At 28.1% G+C, this 25,265-nt stretch overlaps 1 protein-coding gene across 1 annotated transcript in view; it reads left to right on the top strand.

Moving 5' to 3' along the window:
* Positions 1-415: 415 nt before the first annotated feature.
* LOC113366517 (5'-AMP-activated protein kinase subunit gamma-1-like) overlaps positions 416-25,265 on the top strand; it is a 123,600-nt gene continuing 98,750 nt past the window's right edge. Inside the window, 6 exon segments of the mRNA XM_026608138.1 lie at positions 416-715; positions 3,513-3,727; positions 3,936-4,113; positions 5,490-5,646; positions 5,797-5,919; positions 16,834-16,844. Coding sequence (XP_026463923.1) covers positions 5,506-5,646; positions 5,797-5,919; positions 16,834-16,844 — 275 coding nt within the window. The 5' untranslated portion in view covers positions 416-715; positions 3,513-3,727; positions 3,936-4,113; positions 5,490-5,505.

Raw genomic sequence — 25,265 nt, 5'->3', positions numbered from 1 at the left:
CGAATAAAAAAATGAATAAATAAAAAAAAAAAACAAAATATGATTTCAACTTTGCAATTCAGTTTATATAATTCTTATAAATATTAAACAATGTTACAATATTCATGATAATCTATTTGAAAACAGTTATAATATTTCTCGAATATTTTGTTACTGTACGGGAAGTTCCAGCAATTTGCCTTAAGGCACGATGCCGTTTACCCAACTAGTTACTTTGACATTACCCCAACCTCAATTACTTTGACATTACCTCAATTTTGATTTCGCAAATAATAGAGACTCCACCAACTGCAACATGTCAATGAATCGCTAAATAAAATTTATATAAATATATAATATAGAAAACATAAACCTGACTATTCTGAAAATTTTAAAATAATCCTATTTATTTATTATTATTTTTTTCCCCCAGGAGCCTTCCAACAAGCAACCCTCATCGGCAGGTTCCGAGACAGACGGTTCGTCTTCGTCGCGCCCCCGAGCAGGCACATGGGGCTCCAAAGAGGCCCGAGCAGCCAGATCGGGCGCCTCCGGAGGCAAACCTCAGATGCCTTTGTCGCCTTTGGCAACTGCTGCAGCAGCCAAAAAAGCTGGACAGGGCAGCCAGGAAACTTCAAGATAAGGAAATCAAGAATCGAGAGAAGGAAGCCAAAAAGTATGAGAAGGAACTTAGGAAGAACGAGAAGCGGGAGCTGGAACGACTCAAGATAGAAAAGTAAGATGAATAACCTTATTTATAAATAAAAAATAATATAACCTAGAAAATGTTTTATAAATACCAATGAGTATATAATTATACAAATAAGATCTTTCAAAGCACCGTGTTTGATAATAATATGCCAAAAAGTGCATTTTCGTATTAACATTTTAAAAAAGTTAATATTTTGAGTCTTTAGTAAAACTTGCGGCCCGTTTACTAACGTTTTTGTATATAAATAAAACTACAAACAAAACTACTTACTACAATTTAATCATAATTAAATAATATTTACGTAAAACATCCTATTAAAAGTAATTGAACATCATCTGTCAAAAACGTTTGACATTTGACGTATTAGCCACCGTCCATTGTTTTATTTACATTACGCTTCAACAAAAATTTTCAAATTAAAAATGTAAAGTTTCTACGCGATTTTGAAATAATATCTCACCTTTTGGACAATCTCTGGATTGGCACGAATTTTTCAAGACTAAGACTGGATAAATTGGTTTAGCCGTTTTCGAGTTTTACCAAATTATTTGACCGAGAGCTCCATTTTTATATATAAGACTAGCTAACCCGGCAAACGTTGTTTTGCTAAAGGTATATTGTAAACAATTTCTAGAGAATCAAAAATATTAATACTTTAAGTGTATAAGGATGTGTTGTTTCAATGCTATAAATAATGAGCTATATAAAAACAATAAACCCCATTAGTGTGTCTATATTTTGTCAATACAAACAAACTGGAAGTTTTATACACCATCTATCGAAAACATGGTTTAATCCAATCCAAGTCTTTTTGGTCTTTCGACTTATTGATTACGTTTCAAGTTTTTCAGATTCCTTTTGGATTCTGTGTAAAATTTGTGTAAAATTGTAAATAGTACTACTGAGCTTATAAACATTTTTCAAATTTCTGCGAGGAGAGATAGGAAATTAATTAAGTATTTCTTTTTTGACCTGCTTTTTGAAAAGTTTCGAGTAACATTCGATGAATTAAAGTAAATTTAATAAAAAGTATATATGTAGAGCAGGGCGGGGCACAAAGGTCCAATTTGACTTTGAGCAATTCTAAATTATATTATGAAAACCAAACCAATTATATAACAACAAATAACACATATCAAACGAACAATTATCTGACTACGTTCAGTAAACTGTCTTCTACTTCATCATTGTAGAAATGTGCTTTTTTGATGTCTTTCAAAAATTTGTTATCTACACCTTTTTACCCTTTAGGCGGGTTAACTTGAAACGAGCAGGTGGCAAACAGGATTTATGTCTTATTTTAATTTTAAATGTATTTTACAAAATAATTACATTTTTAACTAATGCTAAAAACCTATCAACGGAAGAAAATACTTTTATTATGGATTTTCAAAAATTACCGTTTATCTCCTGATAGCATAGTCATGAGAATCAAGGTCATATCTGATTATACATCATTTTTCCTCTACTTTCAAATATTGTTATTAAGCAATGCCTAACTTCACTGATTTTTGACACATCGATGGTGGATCTTTTTAACTCCGGACCTTCGTATATTGCTATCTATTATTCGATAAATTCTGGGAAATTATAACTGGGAAAATGTTATTCGACAAAATGTGCATTTGATCGATACCAAATTTAGGTTCTAAATTTAAATAACATAAATAAAAAATAATATAACCTAGGAAATGTTTTATAAATACCAATGGGTATATAATTATACAAATAAGATCTTTCAGAACACCGTGTTTGAGAAAAATATGATTTGCAAAAAAAGAGTGCTACAACGCCAAAAAATGCATTTTCATATTAACATTTCAAAAAAGTTGATATTGTTGAGTTTGTAGTGACACGTGCGGCCCTATTACATGATTTTACTGAATTACAAATTTATAGCTGTTTTAAGAAACATGTGTGATTTTATATTTTTATAATTTAGTACACATATTAAGAAATAACATACTAAAATTTTGTAACTCTAGTATAACGTTTTATATTTTTAAATATTTTTCTAAATACTCATTAAACCGTGGACTTGCAACTATTGTAGGAGTGCATTTGTTTACAAAATTGCACACTTATAGCTTTTTTTCGTTAGAAACATACATGATTTTATATTTTTATAATTGAGTACATATATTAAGTAATAACATACTAAAATTTCATAGCTCTAGTATAATATTGTATATTTTTAAAACATTTTTCAAAAGTACTTCTCATATCATATCCAACTGTCGATTCGCAACTTATAAAAATAGAGTATGCAAGTGTGCAATGCCATTTTTTAGTTTATTCTGTTAGAAACATATTTGATTTTATATTTTTATAATTCAGTACACACATTAAAAAATAAAATACTATAATGTCATAATTGTGTTACAACGCTTTATATTTTTAAAATATATTTTAAGCTGTCAATTTATTTACGCCACAACGTTTAATAACATTTTTGTACGAACAAAACTACTTACTACAATTTAATCATAATTAAATAATATTTACGTAAAACATCCTATTAAACGTAACTGAACATCATCTGTCAAAACCATTTAAAATTTGACGTATGAGCCGCCATCGATTGTTTTATTCAAATTACGCTTCTACAAAAATTTTCAAATCAAAAAAAGTCTAAACGCGATTTTGAAATAATATCTCACAATTCGGACAACCTACTGATTGGCAAGAATTTTTCAAGACCAAGACTGGCCAAATCGGTTTAGCCGTTTTCGAGTTTTACCGAATCATTCGATCGAGAGCTACATTTTTATATATAAGATATAAGTGGATTTCAAATTTTGACATTGTCTTTTTTACCCAGGTTACGTGCAGAACGAGTAAGTAAATCGACGGAACGTCTAGGGGGTTCTGGTTCCTTGTCCAGTTCAGAAAGAGTCAGTGGCAGCGGCACCGGAACAGCAGGTTCTCGTTCTGGTTCCAGCACCAGATCCGGTTCTCTGGAACGTAGGCAAAGTGGTGAAGGAGGCAGACACGATGAGAGGGAACGTGAAGTCTTGTATCAGCTCACAGTCCACGGTAAGAAAAAATTCAATTGAACTTTTTTTTTTTAAGTTCAATAATTATTACAACTGCTAAATTATTAATATCAAGTAATATTGATAAATAATAACATAAATTCAATTGAATGGACCTAATCTCGGTGTTCTTGGAGCATATATTGGTGCACATGGTTTCTTTATGCTGATGGACTCTCAACTCGAATATATCATTTTTTTTTGTTCAGGAACTGCAAGTCCCAATAGACGTCCAGCAATTTTCGACGCCTTTCGACCAAGATCCAAATCGGACGCCAGGAAACAAAAAGAACTCACCAACAGTGGCCAAAGTGGCAACAATAGTGGTTCTTCGACACCAGCTCAATCTGGCAAATCAGGATCTGGCAGCAATTCATCAGGACCGGGGTAAGATGATAAATAAAACTCTTACCTATTTTTAACTTCCCGTAGGGTAGTTATAATAATGGGCCGAGAATCGAAAATGAAAATTTATGCATTTATCGATGTTTTGAAGGTCTCTGAACATTTTTAAGAAGCATACTTCAGAAACTAAGTGCATGTGTGTGTGTGTGTGTTGATAGGGAGCTGATTATTTTTTGGCAAAGGCAGGCCCAGCCGTTACGGAGATATGGAGCAAAGAGTGCAGAAAATAGAAATCGAGTTTTTGAGAGAACGGATCATCCGATTTGTATGATCCAAAAAACATTCAGTTCGTAATGACGAGGAAAGTGGTTATTAGTTTTTGGCAAATGTAGGCCCAGCGGTTTCGGAGATACAGAGCTAAATGTTAAAAAAATTGCAGTTTTTGAGAGAACTGAACGTCCGATTTAATTGATTTAAAAAACTTTCTGCTTGTCTTAACAAAATAATTGCTTTAGGAAAAAAAGTAATTTGTTTCAATTTTTTTTTGTAATTTTGGATTAAAAATTTAAAAAATTACCCAGGCTAAGCACAGTCTAAGCGCCACTCTGGTACAAATGTTGTACCCAAGTGCGTTTAGACTGTTCATGTCATGTACTGGAGAACACTTTTCCAATTTTGTGAAAACTATTGAAAAATGTGAAAATGCCGCCAAGCTAAGCACAGTATAAGTGAAAATGTCGCATAGAATTGTTTGCGAATGCGTTTAGACTGTGACTATACCGGAGCACTTTTTCAATTTTGTGTAAATTAGACAACTATTTTTTTTCTGAATTTGAATTCGAAATGAAATGACGATTGTTAATGTTTTGGAGATAAATCGATTTTTGATTTATGATTTACATTTGATTTGCTCAGATATAACAAGATAGCAAAAATAAAAATAATGAAAGTTACAGAGTATTTGTAATAATATATTTGAAAATGTTTAAAATTTCTCGAATATTTCATTACGGTACGGGAAGTTCCAGCAATTTGCCTTAAAGCACGATGCCATACACCACTAGTTTTAACTTTGTTTTAGTACTTTATTTACAGGTTTACCTGAGTACGAGTGTCGTCCATAGGCGACATCCACGAGTTTTATCTGTGTACAAATGTCGCCTAAAGACGAAATCCAATTTGTAGACTTCTGCTTCGATGTTCATCACTGTAATTATAATATAAATCGTTGACAATTCTAATTTGCTATTATGATTTTTTAATTTTTATCAATATTGATTTATTTAGGAAAATCTTTAGTTAATTATTTTGTCTAGCAAATTCTTGAACAGTTCTCTGGCTCGTACAGCAGTGTCACTCCCACAACCAAAAATTAATATATTATTATTAATTAATGATTTATTAATATTTTTTTCTAGTCACCATGTCGGTCTGATGCAACACGTAAGAAACGCAGTTCACCACACGACTGGTCTGATCAGATCACATCATCAGCCTGTCCATCGAGACAGTGCTCATCCTGTAAAAGCAGCCAGAGATGGTTCAGCTCATTTGCACGCTGGTAGTGACCAACAGGTAATAAAATAATTAAGTTGTAAAATAAACCATAAACCTAGTTCTGTAAACAAACTGTACTGCGTTGGAATTAGTTTAAGATTAAGACGTGAACTTTAAAGTTATATAATGGAAATTTAGAGAAATTCCTGATTGTTTTTGTTATTCTAGTATTATCACACGGTTACGGCTGGTCGTAGAAGTGAATTAAATCGTTCTCCGATGACCAAAGTTATGGATTTGTTCAGACATCGGGCAAACAGTACTACGAGTGAGCAGGAGAAGCGGAAAAATGTGAGTGGATTTATATTTTATTTTATATATTTATATTACATTTAGTATTTCATATATGTATATTACATATATTATATTTAGTTTTCTGGACTATTTGGCAAATCTTATTAGATTGATTGCATTTTGACAAAGGCAGGTCTAGATGTTTCGGAGTTACAAAGCTAAATATGCAAAAAATGGCAGTTTTTTAGAGAAATAAGCATTCGATTTGAAAGATTCAAAGAACTTTCTGCTTGTATTGACGAGAAGACATTTTTTTAAATATTTTCTAAAATATTTAAATAATTATTTAAATAATTTGTAAAAAAAATATTTTTCACTAAATTTTATTCTTGAATATTTCATTATGATACGGGAAGTTCCAGCAATTTGCCTTAAGGAACGATGCCATACACCACTTAACCAGTCGATTATTTATTAGTATCGAAGATGTTCATGCAACTTGCCTCAAGGCAAAATTTCACTTATAACTAATTTAATATTATTAACTTCCCGTAGGGTAGTTATAGTAATCGTCCATAAATCGACACTGCATATTTTTGCTTATCTTTACGTTTTAAAGATTTCTGAACATTTTGGTATACCTTAGAAACAATGGATGTGTGTGAGTATGTGTATATATGCGGATACAATTTTTCGTTCACGTTTTCGGGCGCACGGATTAACCGATTTGAATAATTCGAAAAACATTCGATTGCTGTTGATAGGGAGATGTGCTGATTAGTTTTTGGCAAAGGCAGGTCCAGCCGTTAGGGAGATACGAAGCAAAGAGTGTAGATAATAGATATTGCGTTTTTGAGAGAACCGAGTATCCGATTTGAATGATCTAAAAAACATTCAATTAGTAATGACGGGGAATAGTGGTTATTAGTTTTTGGCAAAGGTAGGCCCAGCGGTTTCGGAGATACAGAGCTAAATGTTGAAAAAAATGGCAGTGTTTGAGAGAACTAAGCGTCTGATTTAAATGATTCAAAGAACTTTCTGCTTGTTTCAACAAAATAATTGCTTTTGGAAAAAAAAAATTGTTTCTAATTTTTTTTTTTCAAAAAATATTTTTGTAGTTTTGGATCAAAAATTCAAAAAATTACCCAGGCTAAGCACAGTCTAAGCGCCACTCTGGTACAAATGTTTGCCCAAGTGCGTTTAGACTGTTTATGTACTGGAGCACTTTTTCAATTTTGTGAGAACTATTGAAAAATGTGAAAAAGTCGCCAAGCTAAGCACAGTATAAGTGAAAATGTCTCACAGAATTAATTGCAAATGCGTTGACACTGTGACTAGAAGAGAGCACTTTTTCAATTTTGTGTAAATTAAATACAAAATTCAATTTTTTGTGTAATTTTAATTAAATTCGAAATGAAATGACGATTGTTAATGTTCTGAAGATAAATTGATTTATGATTTACATTTAATTTGCTTAGATATAACAATAAAATAGCAAAAAATAATGAAAGTTGCAGTTTTTGTAATAATATATTTGTAATATGTTTAAAATTTCTCGAATATTTTATTACGGTACGGGAAGTTCCAGCAATTTGCCTTAAGGCACGATGCCATACACCACTAGTTTTATTTTATTACTGTTTGTATCTTACAATGGTTTAAATAAATGCTAAATAATGGATGGCGCCACCAAAAACATTTTCATCACGGTGATTTTCTCGACTCTGCTTTTGATTTTAAACTTGATTAAAATTACTATTAAAATTTTAAAAAAACATAATATATTACTAATTTGAATCATAGGATCGATTAATAAATCTATTATATAAAGACAGTTTGTAGAAGAATTATTTGTACAATTATATAACGACGGAATTATAAATAAACGAAATAACGACCGAGTTGGTTCGTGGTTTCATAAAATATAGATTTAAATATGAATTATCTTAACCCACTTTTATGATGAGTTCGCTAAATATTTATTTAAACGTTTATTAAATATAATAATATTTCTATTTATGCACAATGTAAATATATGGAACAGAATAAATATTGATATCGCCTCACCATTGTTATTGAATGTTATATCAGGGACTGGCAACCAATATTCATATATTTTTTAAATTTAATTAAACTGATTAATTCTAATTTAATTTCTAGTTCAGTATTCGAATTCTTTTAAAAAAAAGACCTTTCAAATGATACCTCACACGCCATATAAGATACAGTCTAAAATTGTTGAAGTAACACTTCTTTAGACACAATTATAATATTAGAGACAAATTTAGATATATAAAAACTTTTTATAATCTAAATATATTCATTTTATAAAATTGCTAGCGAATGTTATGCTGGATAAACTAAAAAAAATTAGCAAAATAAAAAGTAATAATTGATCAGGACATTGAATACTTTTTTAGATTAATTTAACTTTCGCAAATAAACTTAGTAGTTATAGGCAAATTATAATGAATTGTATCAAGTTTTCAAACATCTAAAAATAAATATTTAAAAAAAAAATCTGTCGAAAGTTATTCCGGATAAAGTAAATAAATGCATCATGATAATATACAACAAATGATCAAAGCATAGAATATACGTTTTTTGAATTATTTAATAGTTAAAAATAAAATATTGTAATATTTGTTTACACAGACAAATTATAGAGCGTTTTATATTGATTTTAAATATACGTGGTCTGTTCAAAAAGTACCCGGAATTACTAATAATTAAATTTCGCGGGTCTGGAGTGTCTGATTGTCAATTTTTTTTTTTATTGTGTTGGTATACATGCCCCTAAAGTATGATGAAATTTTCAGCTATATTCACTGTTTACTTTGTCTGTGGTAGTCGCTAAGGTTCGACGTGTTTTTCTGAGCTCGGCGATTTTTACAATGGAAGAATTGAAAAGCCAAAGAATTTGTATTAAATTTTGCGTAAAAAATGAAATAAAGTGTTGCAAAGTGCAAAAATTCACCAGATATGGCTCCGTGTGACTTTTTCCTATTCCCAAAGTTGAAGAGACCCATGAAAGGACGGCGGTTTTCCTCGATTGAAGAAATAAAGGCCGAATCGCTGAGAGTGCTCAAGGACATATCAAAAAGTGAATATCAAGGGTGCTTCGAAAATTGGAAAAAACGCTGGCATAAGTGTATTATATCTGGGGGGGATTACTTTGAAGGGGACCACATTAATGTAGACGAATAAATAAATATTTTATATTTATATACGAAAATTCCGGGTACTTTTTGAACAGACCACGTATAAGTAATTTTTTTTAAACAAAATTTAAACACCACAAAACAAATAACTATTTGGAAACAAGAACTTGAAAATATCTACCCTGAACGAAAACAAAAATCATGAATAAACTTTACATTTTTTAGTATCATAACATTAGAGACAAATTTAGAGAATTTAATCTAGTTTTCAAATATTCCAAAATATTATTGCAAAAAATTGCTGTCAAAAGTTATACAGGATGGAGTGAAAAAATGCACTCTTAGTTATTAGTATAAATGGTACTCGATCAGGTTATAACCATCAATTTTAAAATTTATTTCAGTAGTTTATTATATTTTAATATTATAATAAAAGAGACAAATTTAGAGAATTTTATCTAGTTTTTAAATATTTAAAAATAATTACTTAAAAAAATACCTGCCAAAAGTTATACAGGATAGAGTGAAAAAATGCACTATTATTATAAATGGCACTCGATCAGGAAATAACCATCAGTTTTCGAATTTATTTCAGTACTTTAATTATTATATTTCAATATTATAATATTAGAGACAAATTTAGAGAATTTTATCTTGTTTTTAAATATTTAAAAATAATTATTCAAAAAGATTGCCAGCAAAAGTTATACAGGATGAAGTAAAAAAAAGCACAATGATAATATAAAATAATTCCTCAGGACATTGAATATTTTTTAGGAATTATTTAATAGTTAAAAATAAAATATTATAGTATTTTAATATATAGATAAATTGAAGATAATTTTATATAGTTGTTAAGAATATAAACAATTTTTTGTTAAAAAATTTGTTTTAAAACCAAAAAAACATGAAAACCACAGAACAAAAAAAAGAGTGCGCGTAAGGTTCACACGATTGAAGTAAAAGTGTTTTGCTATGTTACGAGATGGCACTACGTGTACGCATACAATTGAAGAACACTCTCACGCGACACGTCAACCAATCACAATCGAGGAATCATTGGCACTCGACTCAAGCGTAACGCTTTTCCGTTGCATTTGCACTATAAAAAATGTTTAGTTTTGTTGTTCTCATAGTATATTTTTTACAGCATGTATGTGATTTTGTTGAAAATATATTTTATGCGCGTATATTTTGTTCTCAGTTCATTTAGTCAACTTAATCAGGTTTATCTTTTCTGTATTATATGAATAAATCTTATCTAGAATTGAACTTCAGGGTAAATTTACGTGCTAAGGTTGTTGTCGATGATATGCAGAAAGAATTAAAATTGCCTTTCTTTTATTTATTATTCTATCTTTCCCTAGAATTGAACCTACGGGTACATTTACGTGCTACAAATGAGTTAGCGCACTCTATGGAACGGGATAAGAATGAAAATCCCCATCAATCTATTTCCCCCAGCTCCCGGTCTAAATCTTTCAATACTTGATACAAATATATATGTATCTATCACGTTTTTCTCCAATTACTACTATTAGTACCTAACTCATCACGAATGAGTCTTATCACATGGTGACATGTGAAAATGTCTTTGTATTCGTTTGACAAAATGTCACAAACATATAAATTATATATTTAAATATACATATAAATATATATTTATATCTTCATCTACTCCAGTCGTATTTTTTAGCTCGGACTGTGCGCGTTTATTAAAACTTACATAACTAAAATTTCAATTAAACATATGGACAAATTATTAAATTTATACAATTTTGTATATAAGTTATTTTTAAACTAAAATAGTTTTTTAAAAATTATAGTGTTTATTAATGTTAAAATTATGATGGTGTAATTTTTTATAGTGTTTATGTGTGTTTAATGTGTTGTTTGATATAAGTTGTGCTTGTTGTTTACATAAAAATATTGTGTAAAAAATCTTTAAAACAAGATTTTTTTTAAATATTTTTGAAGCAAGGTTTAGTCGTGTTTTTTGAGTCAAAGTGCACGTATGGATTTAATTTAAAAATATATTTAAAAATAAAAATAATAATTATTATTATAAAAGTTAAGAATTTGTTCGGTTTTCTTGTTCTGTGGTTTTTATGTTTTGTGGTGTTCAAATTTTTTTTACAAAATTTATTTATATATTTAACAACTATATAAAATTCTTTTTAATTTGTCCATATAATAATTTATTTTTAACTTTTAAATAATCCCTAAAAAGTATTCAATGTCCTGATCAATTACTTTATATTATCATGGCGCATTTTTTTTTTACTTTACCCTGTATAACTTTTGTTGGCTTTTTTTTCAATAATTATTTTTAAATATTTGAAAACTAGATAAAATTCTCTAAATTTGTCTCTAATATTATAATATTAAAATATACAAATTAAACTACTGAAATAAATTTTAAAACTGACCATTATCTCCTGATTGAGTGCTATTTATACTAATAGTGCATTTTTTCTGTCTCAATAGTCTGTATAACTTTTGCTGGCAATTTTTTTCAATAATTATTTTTAGATATTTAAAAACTAGATAAAATTCTCTAAATTTGTCTCTAATATTATAATATTAAAATATACAAATTAAACTACTGAAATAAATTTTAAAACTTATGATTATTTCCTGATCGAGTGCCATTTATAGTGCATTTTTTTACTCTCTTTCGTATAACTTTTGCTAGAATTTTTTTAAAATTATGTTTAGATTTTTAAAACGTAGATTAAATTCTCTAAATTTGTCTCTAACATTATAATATTAAAATACAATAATTAAACTACTGAAAGAAATTCTAAAACTGATGGTTATTTCCTGATCAAGTGTCATTTATACTAATAGTGCATTTTTTACTCTACCCTGTATAACTTTTCTTGGCAATTTTTTTCAAAATTAATTTTTAAATATTTAAAAACTAGATTCAATTCTCTAAATTTGTCTCTAATATTATAATATTAAAATATACAAATTAAACTACTGAAATAAATTTTAAAACTGATGGTTATTTCTTGATCGAGTGCTATTTATACTAATAGTGCATTTTTCACTCTATCTTGTATAACTTTCGCTAGATTTTTTCTAAATAATTTTGTTTAGATTTATAAACATAGATAAAATTCCTTAAATTTGTCTCTAATATTATAATATTAAAATATCAAAATTAAACTACTGAAATAAATTTTAGAACTGATGGTTATTACCCGATCGAGTGCCATTTATGCTAATAGTGCATACTTTTGCTATAACCAGTATAACTTTTGCTAGCAATTTTTTTAAGTAATTATATTTAGGTATTTGCATTCTATATAAAATTCTCTAAATTTGTCTCTAAGGTGATGATACTGATAAATGTAAATTTTATTCATAATTTTTGCTTTCCTTCAGGGTAGATATTTTCAAGTTCTTGTTCCCAAATAGTCATTTGTTTTGTGATGTTTAAATTTTGTTTAAAAAAATATTTATATATTTAAAATCAATATAAAACGCTCTATAATTTGTGAACGTAAAAAAATATTACTAAATTTAATTTTTAACTATTAAATAATTCAAAAAACGTGTATTCTATATCTTGATCATTTGTTGTATATTGTCATGGTGTATTTATTTATTTTATCCTATATAACTTTCGCCAGAATTTTTTTTAAATAATTATTGTTAGATGTTTGAAAACTTGATAAAATCTATTATAATTTAGTCTATAACTACTGAGTTTATTTTTGAAAGTTAAATTATACTAAGAATATATTCAATGTCCTGATCAATTATTACTTTTTGTTTTGCTACATTTTTTTCAGTTTATCCAATATAACTTTCGCTAGCAATTTTTTTAAACAAATATGTTTAGATATTTTAAAACTAGATAAAATTCTCTAAATTTTTCTCTAATATTATAATAGTAAGTAGATCAAATAAACTTACAAATTAAATTACGAAAATTGACTATTGTCTTCTGATCTCAATCCACTTCAGACAACTTGACATACTATGGTGCATTCATTTAATTTATCCTATATAACTTTCGCTAGAATTTTTTTACTGTAAATAAATTTAGTTATTTGAAAACTAGATAAAATTATATAAATTAGTCTCTAATATTGTAATATTAAAATATTACAATTTAATTACCAAATTGAATCTTAATGCTTTTATTATTATTCCGTAATCAAGTTGCAATTGCAAAAGTTAGATGGCGGTGTATTTTTTTACTTTGGGCTATCACACTTTTATTAGAATTTTTTTTAATATAAATCCGGTTTGATATATAAAAACTGGATAAAATTCTCTAAATTCGACTCTAATATTATAATATTAAATTGTAACAATTTAACCATGAAATCAAATTTTAAACCTGACCGTTATCTCCATTTTAGATAATGGTGCATTATATCACTTTATCCTGCATAATTCTTATCAGATTTTTTTTATTATAATTTGTTTAGATAAATCAAATCTAGATAAAATTCTCTAAGTTAGTCTCTAATATTAATATTATTAAAATAGACAAATTAAACTACTGAAATAAATTTTAAAACTGATGGTTATCTTCTTATCGAGTGCTATTTATGATGATAGTGCATCTTTCTCCAATGTATTCTGTATAACTTTTACTACTTATTTTTTGAAACAAATATGTTTAGATATTTTAAAACTAGATAAAATTCTCTAAATTTGTCTTTAATATTATAATATTAAAATTTTACAACTTAATTACCAAATTGAATCTTAAAGCTCTTACTGTTGCCCGATAAAATTATCTAATTTAGTCTCTAATATTATAAAATTAAAATATTACAATTTAACTTTTAAATTGAATCTTAAAGCTTTTACTGTTGTTTCTTAATCCAAGTTGATGATGATTTTTTTGTACTTAACGTTATCTAACTTTTACCAAGAATTTTTTAATATAAATTTATTCAGATACATAAAAACGAGATAAAATTCGTCTCTAATATTATTTTATTGTAGAGAAATTATTTAACCATGAAATCGAATTTCCAAACTGACCATCATTCCTTTTTCAGACAATGGTACATTATTTTACTCCTGTAAATATGTTTAGATATTTGAAATGTAGATAAAATTCTCTAAATTCGCCTCTAATATTATAATATAAAAGGGTAACAATTTAACTACCAAATTGAATCTTACAATTCATTGTTGCTCCATAATCAAGTTGCAATTGCAAGAGTCAGATGAGGGTGCATTTTTTTACTTCATCTTCATAACTTTCGCCAAATTTTTTCTACTGTAAATGTGTTTAAGAAAATTATCTAAATTTGTCTCTAATATCATAATATTGTAGTGTAACTATTTAACCACCAAATTGAATTTTAAAACTGGCCGTTATCCCTGTTTCATACAATGGTGCATTATTAGACTTTATCCTGCATAACTCTCACCACAATTTTTTAAATTACAATCTGTTAAGATACGTAAAATCTAGATAAAATTCATACATAAAATCTAGATAAAATTCTCTAAATTTGTCTCTAATATTATAATATTATAATGTAACAATTTAACCACGAAATTGAGTTTTAAAACTTCTAATGTTGCCCCAAAATCGAGTTGCAATTGCAAAAGTCAGATGATGGTTCGTTTTTTTTATTTCATGTTTCATAACTTTTGCAAAAAAATTTTTACTGTAATTGTGTTTAGATATCTGAAATATAGATAGAATTCTCTAAATTCGTCTCTAATATTATAATATCATAGTAAAATTATTTAACCACCAAATTGAATTTCAAAACCGACCATTGCCCCATGATCAGGCGATGACGCCAATTCGTCATGTGCCGACGTGACCGGTCGCCAATTTTTGCAATTAAATTACGAACAAAAATATGTGCATATTTTAAGAAGAAAAATAGAAAAACATTTTAAAATGCAATAAAACAAACGTGTAAGCAGTTACTAGAACTACATAATAAGTTTCCCATGATAATAAGTAATTATCCTATTATACTTACTAGCCAATAATAATAAACTTCTACAATTCTTCTATTCATTTATTTATTGTGTATGTTGAAAATTCAAATCAAATCGTATAAATGACTTAAAAAAAATTCTTCCATATTTTTGCAAAAACTGATTTCGTAAATTTAAAAATCACCTGAATGATATAGTCCCAAATCTCAAACTGATTTTATTATTGTTTATTATCATCGAGAAGTTTATGCCTGAAGGCAATATGCCAGATTCACCTAGTTTAATTTGTTGTTTTCCATTTTGTTAATTTGTAATATTCATAAATATTAATTTTAAAAAAGTGTTATCGACTACAACAATATTATCGCACTCGAAAACAATTATAAATGTATCTGGAACACGTTTGCATAAAATTAGTTTTAATAAGTTCAAAGTTTAAAACCATGAATATTCTATTAATTTCCGCATGATGATAATAAAATCACTTACTTAAATTACATCATAATGAATTTTTTTTTAAATATTTTAAGATAAGCTTGCTCTATTGTCCTATAATAAGATAAGAGAGACAAGAGAGCAAGAAACTGAATTGGATACTTGAATGTGATAATTGAGATAAAGTGAACTTTTAAATTAATTTTAGGGTAAACCGAGTTGTCGTAGAGCATTGTTGTGTTAGAAAATATTATTGATATTTTTATTTTGAACAAATTTGCCAAATACATCATTCATATTAATCGAATGGTTTAAAAGTTATAAGGGATTTATTACAGCAATGGGCCAGCAATATATTTTAAATAGCATTAAACTTATTTTTGACGTGCAACTCAAAATGTACACTTTTCAATGAAGATTTTAGGGTACACCGAGTTCTCGTGGGAGATTATGATGTTATAAAATATTATTGACTATTTAATTTTGAACAAATTCTCCAAATACATCGTTCATATTAATCGAATGGTTTAAAAGTTATAAAGGATATAATACAACAAGTTAATGTCATTACTTCTAAAACGCAACCTAAAAGTTACAATTTTCAAATAATTTTTAGGGAATATAGAGTTGCTGTAGGTCATTATGTTGTTAGAAAATATTATTGACTATTTAATTTTGAACAAATTCGCCAAATATTTCATTTATATTAAAGGAACGGTTTAAAAGTTACAACAGATTCAATAACTTTATATACAGTTTAATCGTTGTTTTCTGATACATTTGTCTCGTTTCAAAAGCGATTTTAGTATACCAAGTTGCTGTAGGGCAATAAAATGTTAGACAATATTAAAAATAATTTAATTTTATACAAATTTGTCAAATATTTCAATTATATTAAACGAACGGTTTAAAAGTTATAACAGATACAGGGCAATATAATGTTATACAATATTATAAATAATTTAATTTTGTACAAATTTGTCAAATATTGTATTAATATTAAACGAACCGTTTTGAAGTTACAACGGTTATAACCAAAATATATACTCGAGAGTGTCAATAATTTTTAATCAATTATTATTATATTTTTTTTAAAATTTTGTACTTTTTTGTCATTTTCCATTATAATTTAAAGCACACCAAGTTGCTGTAGGGTTGTACAATGTTAGAACTTCTTTTAGTTTATTCAATAGTGTATAAATTTGTTGAATATTTTATTTTTCCAAGACTCACGGTTCAAAAGTTACAACACTTGTAATGAATAAATGCACAAAAATATTCAATACAATAGTTGCCTAATACCGAAATATCGATTTTGGATTGATTTTTTCAATATACCGAGTTGTTATAGAGCATTATGATATAAGACATCTTTGTAGATTATATAAATCTGCACCAATTTGCCGAATATTTCACTTGAAATGAACGAACAGTTTAGAAGTTACAAGAGTTTTAATATCTGAAGGCGCGTACGAGTTGCTGAACTATATACAGTACAGCGGGTCGATATAGATAAAAAAAATGTCATTACTAATATGGCATGTGGGGTCTCATTTGAAAGGTCTCGACGAACTGAGGTTAAATTTTATAATTTTAAACTTTTAAAATTAATGTAGCTCCGGATACTACATTTTTTTAATATCAATCATTTTAATATGTTTATTTACACGTTCTATAGAAATTATTGTTAAATAAAATAATAACAATAAATTTGATTCAGTGATAAATTTCAATAAAACAGCTTTAACAGATGAATAAATAAATTCTGGAATGTTGCATCGATATAATAATACAAGGAAATCGTGAATGTCTCATCGTTTTCTGATGTAATATTGTTCGCAATATTGCAATTGACATTTGTTGAATACAAATAATTTATTTAAACAATCAATGACTAATTTGTTATATAAATTACCTAACCTAGTGCATGGTAGATGATTGAAAAAATAACGCAATAATAATAAATTAATAATAATTTAAGTGATTGTTCTCACTTTTATTCGAACGAGTGAAATTTAAAAGAATTTTAAAAGACGAATTAAATTTAATAGAAGTGTAAAAAGTTTTAGTTCGTGAATAAATTATATAAATAATATAATAATATGTTATTAATAATACTTATAGGATATTCTGCTCTAAAACAAATTAAATAAATTTAAAATCAAAAGTAGTGATTTAAGATTCGTACTTTTTTTAGTTAAGTCATTTATTATTCTTCAGTGTTTATATCCATGTCCAAATAAATAATAAATAAAATAATAAAAATAATAAAATAATAAAAATAATAAAATAATAAAAATAATAAAATAATAAAAATAATAAAATAATAAAAATAATAAAAATGTGCATTATGACAATCCATTCAAAGTGAAACCAAAATTAGAATAATCGACTATGTCTACCTATTTCAAATGGCTTCGAAAAGGGAGCTCCTCCTCCCAGGAGCCCTATTCGATAGGTTCGAGAAAAAATTCGGGTTCCAAAAATGACCTAAGGCTTTTGAGCCCTAATTGGGATCACATTTCGGTCAGGGAAAGGAGCAGATCCTTGGATCCAGATGCTTTGGAGAGGTCTGGGGTTCGAAGGATTGTTGAAAAGGTCAATAATTATGAAAAATTAAGGAAAGGAAACATTTTTTAGACGAAAGAATTTATTTTTGTCTTGATGATAATTGTTTGATCTTATATATGTCAGTTTTTTCTTCTAATTCATTCATAATTTTAATTATATTAGTTTATTTTGATTATCTTGGAACTAAGAACATGCCTTTGTCAGATGCCTTGATGATGGACCCTACGTTGTTTCGAAACGTCCAAAATCCAAAAAAGTGTTTTGGTTTTTGATTTTTGTTTTTTATTTGTTTGAAGAACAATACAATGTATACCAATCTGCACAATCACACACATACACACACATATATATTATACAAACTAGTGGGGCGCATGGCATCATGCCTTAAGGCAAATTGCTGGAACTTTCCGTACCAATAATTATTGTTTTTTAAAAAATTAACATTTTTGGAAAAAATTTACTCTGAAAAATTAGATTTTTGAGAAAAAGACTTTTTGAAGAAAAATGTATTTTGAAATATTTTGGAAATTCTGAACTTTTTTTCAAAGCAATCGTACTGCTTTAACTGCATAGAGAAAAAATATCGAAGCGCGTGAGCGCCGCGCCGCCGTCTAACGGATAAGCATTGGTACGGAACCCATAGGAATGTAAACAAAATTTATACTTATTGTTAAAATCTCTATAAAATATCTGATAATTTGATGTGCATATGTCTAATGATCATTTTTGACCTTTGCCAAATGGCATTTTTTTTACTTTTTTTACTAGATCTCCGAAACCGCTAGACTTGCCTTCATAAAAATTTGATCAGTTCTTCATCTTGTTAATACAAGTAAAATGATTTTTGAATTATTCAAATCGGACGCTCCGTTCTCTTAAAAACTGAGTTACCGTTTTCGGCACTTTTAGCCCCGTATCTTCGGAACGGCTAGACCTGCCTTTGCCAAAAACTAATCAGTACGTCTCCTTATCAATATGAATCGGATGTTTTTTGAATTATTTAAATCGGTTAATCGGTGTTCCCGAAATCGTCGACGGAAATTTGTATCCGCACACACACATACGCGCACACACACACATACATACACACACACACATACATCCATTTTTTCTAAGATATGCCAAAATGTTCAGAAGGTTTTGAAACGTAAAGATATATAAAAATTTTCATTTTCGATTTTTTGCGATTACTATAACTCTATAATATATAAATATTATATATATATACTATAAATTTTTATTATTAAATATTATATATAAATATTTTTTTTTTTCAGAGGGCTGTGACACATCAACAACAACTTTTAGCTGCGCAAAGTGAGTACTTTTTTTATTATTTTAATATTAATTTATTTATTTTATAATATATATAAAGATCGCTCCACCAAAAACATTAAAAATTGTTATATAGTATAATATGTATATTCTAAAAATATTAAGTTAGATAAAATCTTTCTTATCAAGGCTAATTATCATAAATCACTTGTTGTAGTTTTGTGGTAAGATAGTGGACTTGCAACTACTTGCAACCCACTGATATCGAGCAGTATTAATATCAGATTTAGATTTTTAGTGAAAATAGTCTGTGAGGGAATTGTTGTAATATATAGTTTGTTCTTGGTTTTACATTGATGAGAATTTACTATGCATTATATAATATTATATAAAAATAGTTACTCGACTAGTATCGTGAAGTCTGAATTTCTCGTAAAGCCAAGCCAGTTTTGCACCTATGTTTATATATATATATATATATATATATATATATATATATTATAATATATATATATATATATATAGTTTAATATTATAATCCTTTGCTGATTGTCTCAAACCAGTCAAATATTTACAAGCGCTATCTACCCATGACGTCTTATCATTATTTCAACTCTAGATAAGAACCCGACTTGTCTCGTGTTTGTTTCTTCGGAACGTGTTGCAGAAAATATAATTTTGTTAAATATTTGCTAATTTAATTATTTAATTAATTATTTATATATGGATTTAACAAACAATTGTTTTATTAAAGACAAAAATTCAGAGATCAGAGAACATTTCATTAAAATAAACAAAAATTGCACTTTTAGCTTTTGATTAATTTTCTGTGAATTTAATGTATACCGAATTATACAGTAGAGTGTTATAAAATAAATTAAATAAATTTTATAGATTATTTAATTTTTCGCAAATTTTCTAGTTATTTCAATGTCCAGTTATTAGGATGTGCAATTATTTGATTTTCATTTTTTTAGATGCCCAATTTTTTGCTTTTCCAGTTTTTTTTAATGTCAAGTTTATTAAATGTTCAATTTTTTAGTTGTACAGTTTTATGGATCTCTAGTTATTTGTATTTCCAGTTATTTGAAATTTTTTCGATACCCCATTTTTTGGTTCCAGTTTTTTTGTATATTTAGGACAAACCGCTTAAAAGCTACAAGATATATAATAAATAATTACACATCAAGTGTCAAATCTCCAGTAAAATAGATCTCCATTTTACGCTCCTTTCTTTATATAAAATGGTACTAAAAACTGTCAAAATGCTGTGCAGTTGCTGGACAATCAGGCGTTTTACACATAAAACCTAACTTTACGTATGTGATTAGAAAGATGCACTTATGACATTCTTATCTGATGTCTTTATGTTTTTTTCTAGGTTAAGTTTTATATGTACACAGCAAATACATAGCATTTTGACAGGTTTTTCGTACCATTTTATATGAAGAAAAGAGCGTAACATGGTGGTCTATTTTACTGGAGAATTGGCTTCTTAATAGTGGCTTGCCATGAATTTAATATAAATACACAAGAAGACGTCCATTAGTCACGTGATCAATTTTTTAAAAATTTTTGTACCCCTCCTCTCCCTTGGTATAGCATTGCGGTATTTAAAATTGCCCCTCTTCCCATAAAAAAATTGAAAAATAAATACACATGATATCTTACTAACTTTTTTCATTTTATATTCAATTTATTGTATTTTTTCTTGGTATTATTTCTTTTTTGCACCTATCAGCTTTGTAAATAAGACCTTAAAGTCTTGATTGACAAAAATAAATTATAACAAATATATATATATATATATATATATATATATATTACAAATGTATTCTGAGTGGATAATAGATATTAATTTGGAAATATGAACAAACAACACTCTTTTTGCACTAATTTATTAAATAATAATTTTCACAAACGTTTCGAGACTAGGTTTGTCTCATCATCAGTGTGTTATAATTAATTAATTATAACACACTGATGATGAGACAAACCTAGTCTCGAAACGTTTGTGAAAATTATTATTTAATAAATTAGTGCAAAAAGAGTGTTGTTTGTTCATATTTCCAAATTAATATATATATATATATATATATATATATATATAACCATCTTACAACCCGCTCCCACTCCTTCACTACACTTGCGTGACTACACTTGCGTTGTAACCTTGATCAGTGTCCATAATGCACCGCTTTCAATAACATAAAATATAAGAGGGCAATATGTGCTCCTTCAATTTTTCGTTTGTTAATACAATAGTATATTATTATTTTATATTAGACAAATTTAGTGTTCAATCAATTTTACATCATAATTAATTTTTTCTGTTGTTTTTCTTGGTTTGGTATGTATAATTTCCTCCTTTATATATATTTATATTAGTCCAGTCATTTGGTGCAAAAAAAGGCTGTTGCCGGTACAGTACTCCGGGAATTCTGAAAATTGGTAATCTTATAGATTTCGAGGTGCTCTTTACGAAAATCAACTTTGCCACCTCAAATTTGAACGGCAAGTTGCCGCCATATTGAAAAAATGGCGTCAAAAAACAGCTTTTTTAAAATATCTCCTTTCTGGCTCAATCTACGATAAAAGTATCTATGTACGAATTAAACTAGAGAAAATTTCCTACAATTCCTTAGAAAACCGTTTTTTTGTAAAATTGATAGTTTGAGAGTACGGCCGCCTCAAAGTCCTTGCTCTCGCCGTAGTATCAAATTTCTCCATATATGACAGCACTTCGAACTTGACCACATTCTCTCTAATAATTAATATTTTCAATGTTAAATTAAGCGAATAAGATCTTAAGCGATCTAATTCAAATATTTTTCGTTTTTTTTCTTGCTAATTTTTTAACACTTATTGGCAAAGTAGCTGTAAATATACTTATAGCTTAAGTAGCACCTTATAGCTTCAAGTAGCTTGAAGCGTTAAAAAATCAGCAAAAAAACAGAAAAATATTTGAATTATTTTATTTCTAGATCTTATTCGCTCAATTTAATATTGAAAATATTAATTATTAGAGAGAATGTGGTCAAGTACGAAGTGCTGTCATATATGGACAGATTTGATACTACGGCGAGAGCAGCAAAGACTTTGAGGCGGCCGTACTCTCAAACTATCAATTTTACAAAAAAACGGTTTTCCAAGGAATAGTAGGAAATTTTCTCTAGTTTAATTCGTACATAGATACTTTTATCGTAGATTGAGCCAGAAAGTAGATATTTTAAAAAAGCTGTTTTTTGACGCCATTTTTTCAATATGGCGGCAACTTGCCGTTCAAATTGGAGGTGGCAAAGTTGATTTCCGTAAAGAGCACCTCGAAATCTATAAGATTACCAATTTTCAGAATTCCCGGAGTACTGTACCGGCAAAACGACCAAATGACTGGACTATATTTATTATCAACTTATGTTACATGTTTTTTAGATTACTGAATGATGACACACATCAAGTGTCGAAACGTTTAATGGAATAAATAATTTTATTATTTAATTTTTTTTTAATTCGACGGTTGGGGTGCAGAAATATTACAAATATATATATATATATATATATATATATATATATCTTACTATACCCCTCCCTTCCCCATGAGATTTTTCGTAATTTTTTTTGTCAACCCCTCTTCCTCCTAAAAGCCTCAGTGATTAAAAGACGCCCCCCGAGTTGTATTTATATGTATTTCTATAATTTTATTAGTGTTGTCCAACCTAATATCGAATCTTCCGTTCGGTGTGAATTTCGATCCAAAAGAAATCGAAAGTACATCTCTTATGACGTAATATCGAGTGGCGTACGTGCGCAGTGGTCTCCGTTTGATGTCCGACAGCGCCTGGGGGCCCTACAGGGCGACCTTGGGCAACCTAGAGGCTGACCCAGATTTTGGGCACATGTATATATACATATATATATATATATATATATATATAAATATATATGTATGTGTGTAAGAAGGGATACGGTAGTTGATTGGTTTTCGGATAGTGATGGCCAAATACTGATTGGAATTTTTTTTATAATTAATTTTGTCATATATAATCATTTATTGGGATATATATTATAATTTACTTCAAGTATTTGAATAATTAATTTTTCGTAATTTTTTTTATGTCCAATTTTTCTGGATTTCCATTTATTTGGATCTTCAGTTATTTGGACACTGATTCAGATGTCCCGATTTTATGCAATTTTGCCGATGCACCGTTTTTTGTTTGGCGAGCCTTTTTAATGTCAAGTTTAGCGAATGCCCATTTTTGTGGTTGTCCAGTTTTTCTGGATGTCCAGTTATCTGGATCTTCAGTTTGTTAGGCGTCCAGATTTTTTATACAATTTTTCGGAAGCGCGGGTTTTTGGTTGTTCAGTTTTTTAGATTCCCAGTTATTTGGACGCTCAGTTTTTTTTAGATGTTTAGCTTTTGATTACTCATTTTGATTTTCCAGTTTTTTGGTTGCCCATTCTTTTAGATGTCCACTTTGTTAGACGACGGCATGTAATTTTTTTTGGTTGTCCAGTTTTTTTGATACCAATTATTTGGATGCCTTTGGATGCCCAGTAATTTGGACGCCCATTTTTTCAGAAGTCAGCTTTTGGTTGTCCATTTTGATCTTCCAATTTTTTTGGTTGTACATTCTTTTAGATGCCCAGTTTTTTAGGCGACGGAATGTCCATTTTTTGGGATATTCAGTTTTTTAGACTCCCAGTTATTTGGATGCCTAGTTTTTGGTTGTCCGTTTTGATCTTCCAAATTTTTCGTTGTCCATTCTTCCAGATGTCCAACGTCTAATTTTTTTGATATAAAATTCTTCAATTTCCAATTTTTTTCATGCAATTTTTTTGATATCCAGTTTTTAGATCCATTCTTTTTAGATGTTCAATTTTTTGAAGGTCTGATTTTGAAGATGTTTAGTTTTTTTCAAGCTTTCTGGACGTTAAGATCTTTAAGTTGTTGAATATATAAAGATCAGTTTTGATTTCTAACGTATTTTAATATCACTCAATTTTATCTTCTTATTTTAACATTTGCATATTAAGTATTCCTGATCTTGTCAAAATATTTCTGAATTTAAGTTTATAAAATTTTTTTCATATTAAAATCATTTAGTTCAAGTTTTTGGATGTCGAGATTTGAACTAGTTTTAGGTATTTGGATATGAGGAAAATAAATAATTAGACATTAAAATAAATTTAATTCCATATTTTAAATTTTTGTCTTTTGATCTTGTTCATGATCATATTTTTGAATACTCAATTATTATCGTTATTGCTTAGTATATCTTCGTTTTAATTATAGATAATAAATTTGTATATGAACCTAAATTCCTCGGTAGTTGGACATCCCTGTTACAAGCACCTATATATATTTTATCGTGACAGTAGAACACACGTTTCAATACAAACTACATACAATGTAGTCACATTGTAAGATCAAAGACCTCTATTTGGATAATATTATATACACACGAATATATACACATATATCTATATATATGTGTGAATATATATTTGTATTTCTATTACGTTCTCACTTTTGTAACACCTATTTCTTGACGAAATCTCTTTACCTACAATTTTTTTCTCTTTTGGCATTTGTCAGGTGTACCTAAATAAAACCCATGGTAAAAAACCTATTTTAAAAACAAATTAGATAAATTAAATTCATAATATAAATTAAATAAATTATTCAATCATTATTAATAATTACAAACATAATAAGATATTAGCTTTTGTTTTAAATTGTGTATCTTGACTATTCTTCTGCAAAACTTATACCATCGGTCTAAAACTATTCCATTTGTATAAATGATGGCCCTTGTGATGGTCCTTTGGCCACTTCCAAGTAGTCCATAATCAATCACCAATTCCAGTGGCGTCGACCTTTAAAAAAATATCTGTTTACTTCGTAATTCAACCTCTAATTTTCTTACGTATTAGATTACCCAACAGTAAATAAATTGTGCCACATGACGACAATGGAATTGTTTTGTTTGTTTTCTACGATTTGCGAATTTTTTTGCAAAA

This window comes from Ctenocephalides felis, unplaced genomic scaffold (genome assembly GCF_003426905.1).
Source record: "Ctenocephalides felis isolate EL2017-DRISC unplaced genomic scaffold, ASM342690v1 CF-g0.4_SCAFFOLD_01170, whole genome shotgun sequence".
Lineage (NCBI taxonomy): Eukaryota > Metazoa > Arthropoda > Insecta > Siphonaptera > Pulicidae > Ctenocephalides > Ctenocephalides felis.
Note: the sequence above shows the minus strand (reverse complement) of the source record. Positions and strands in the feature narration are given on the sequence as shown.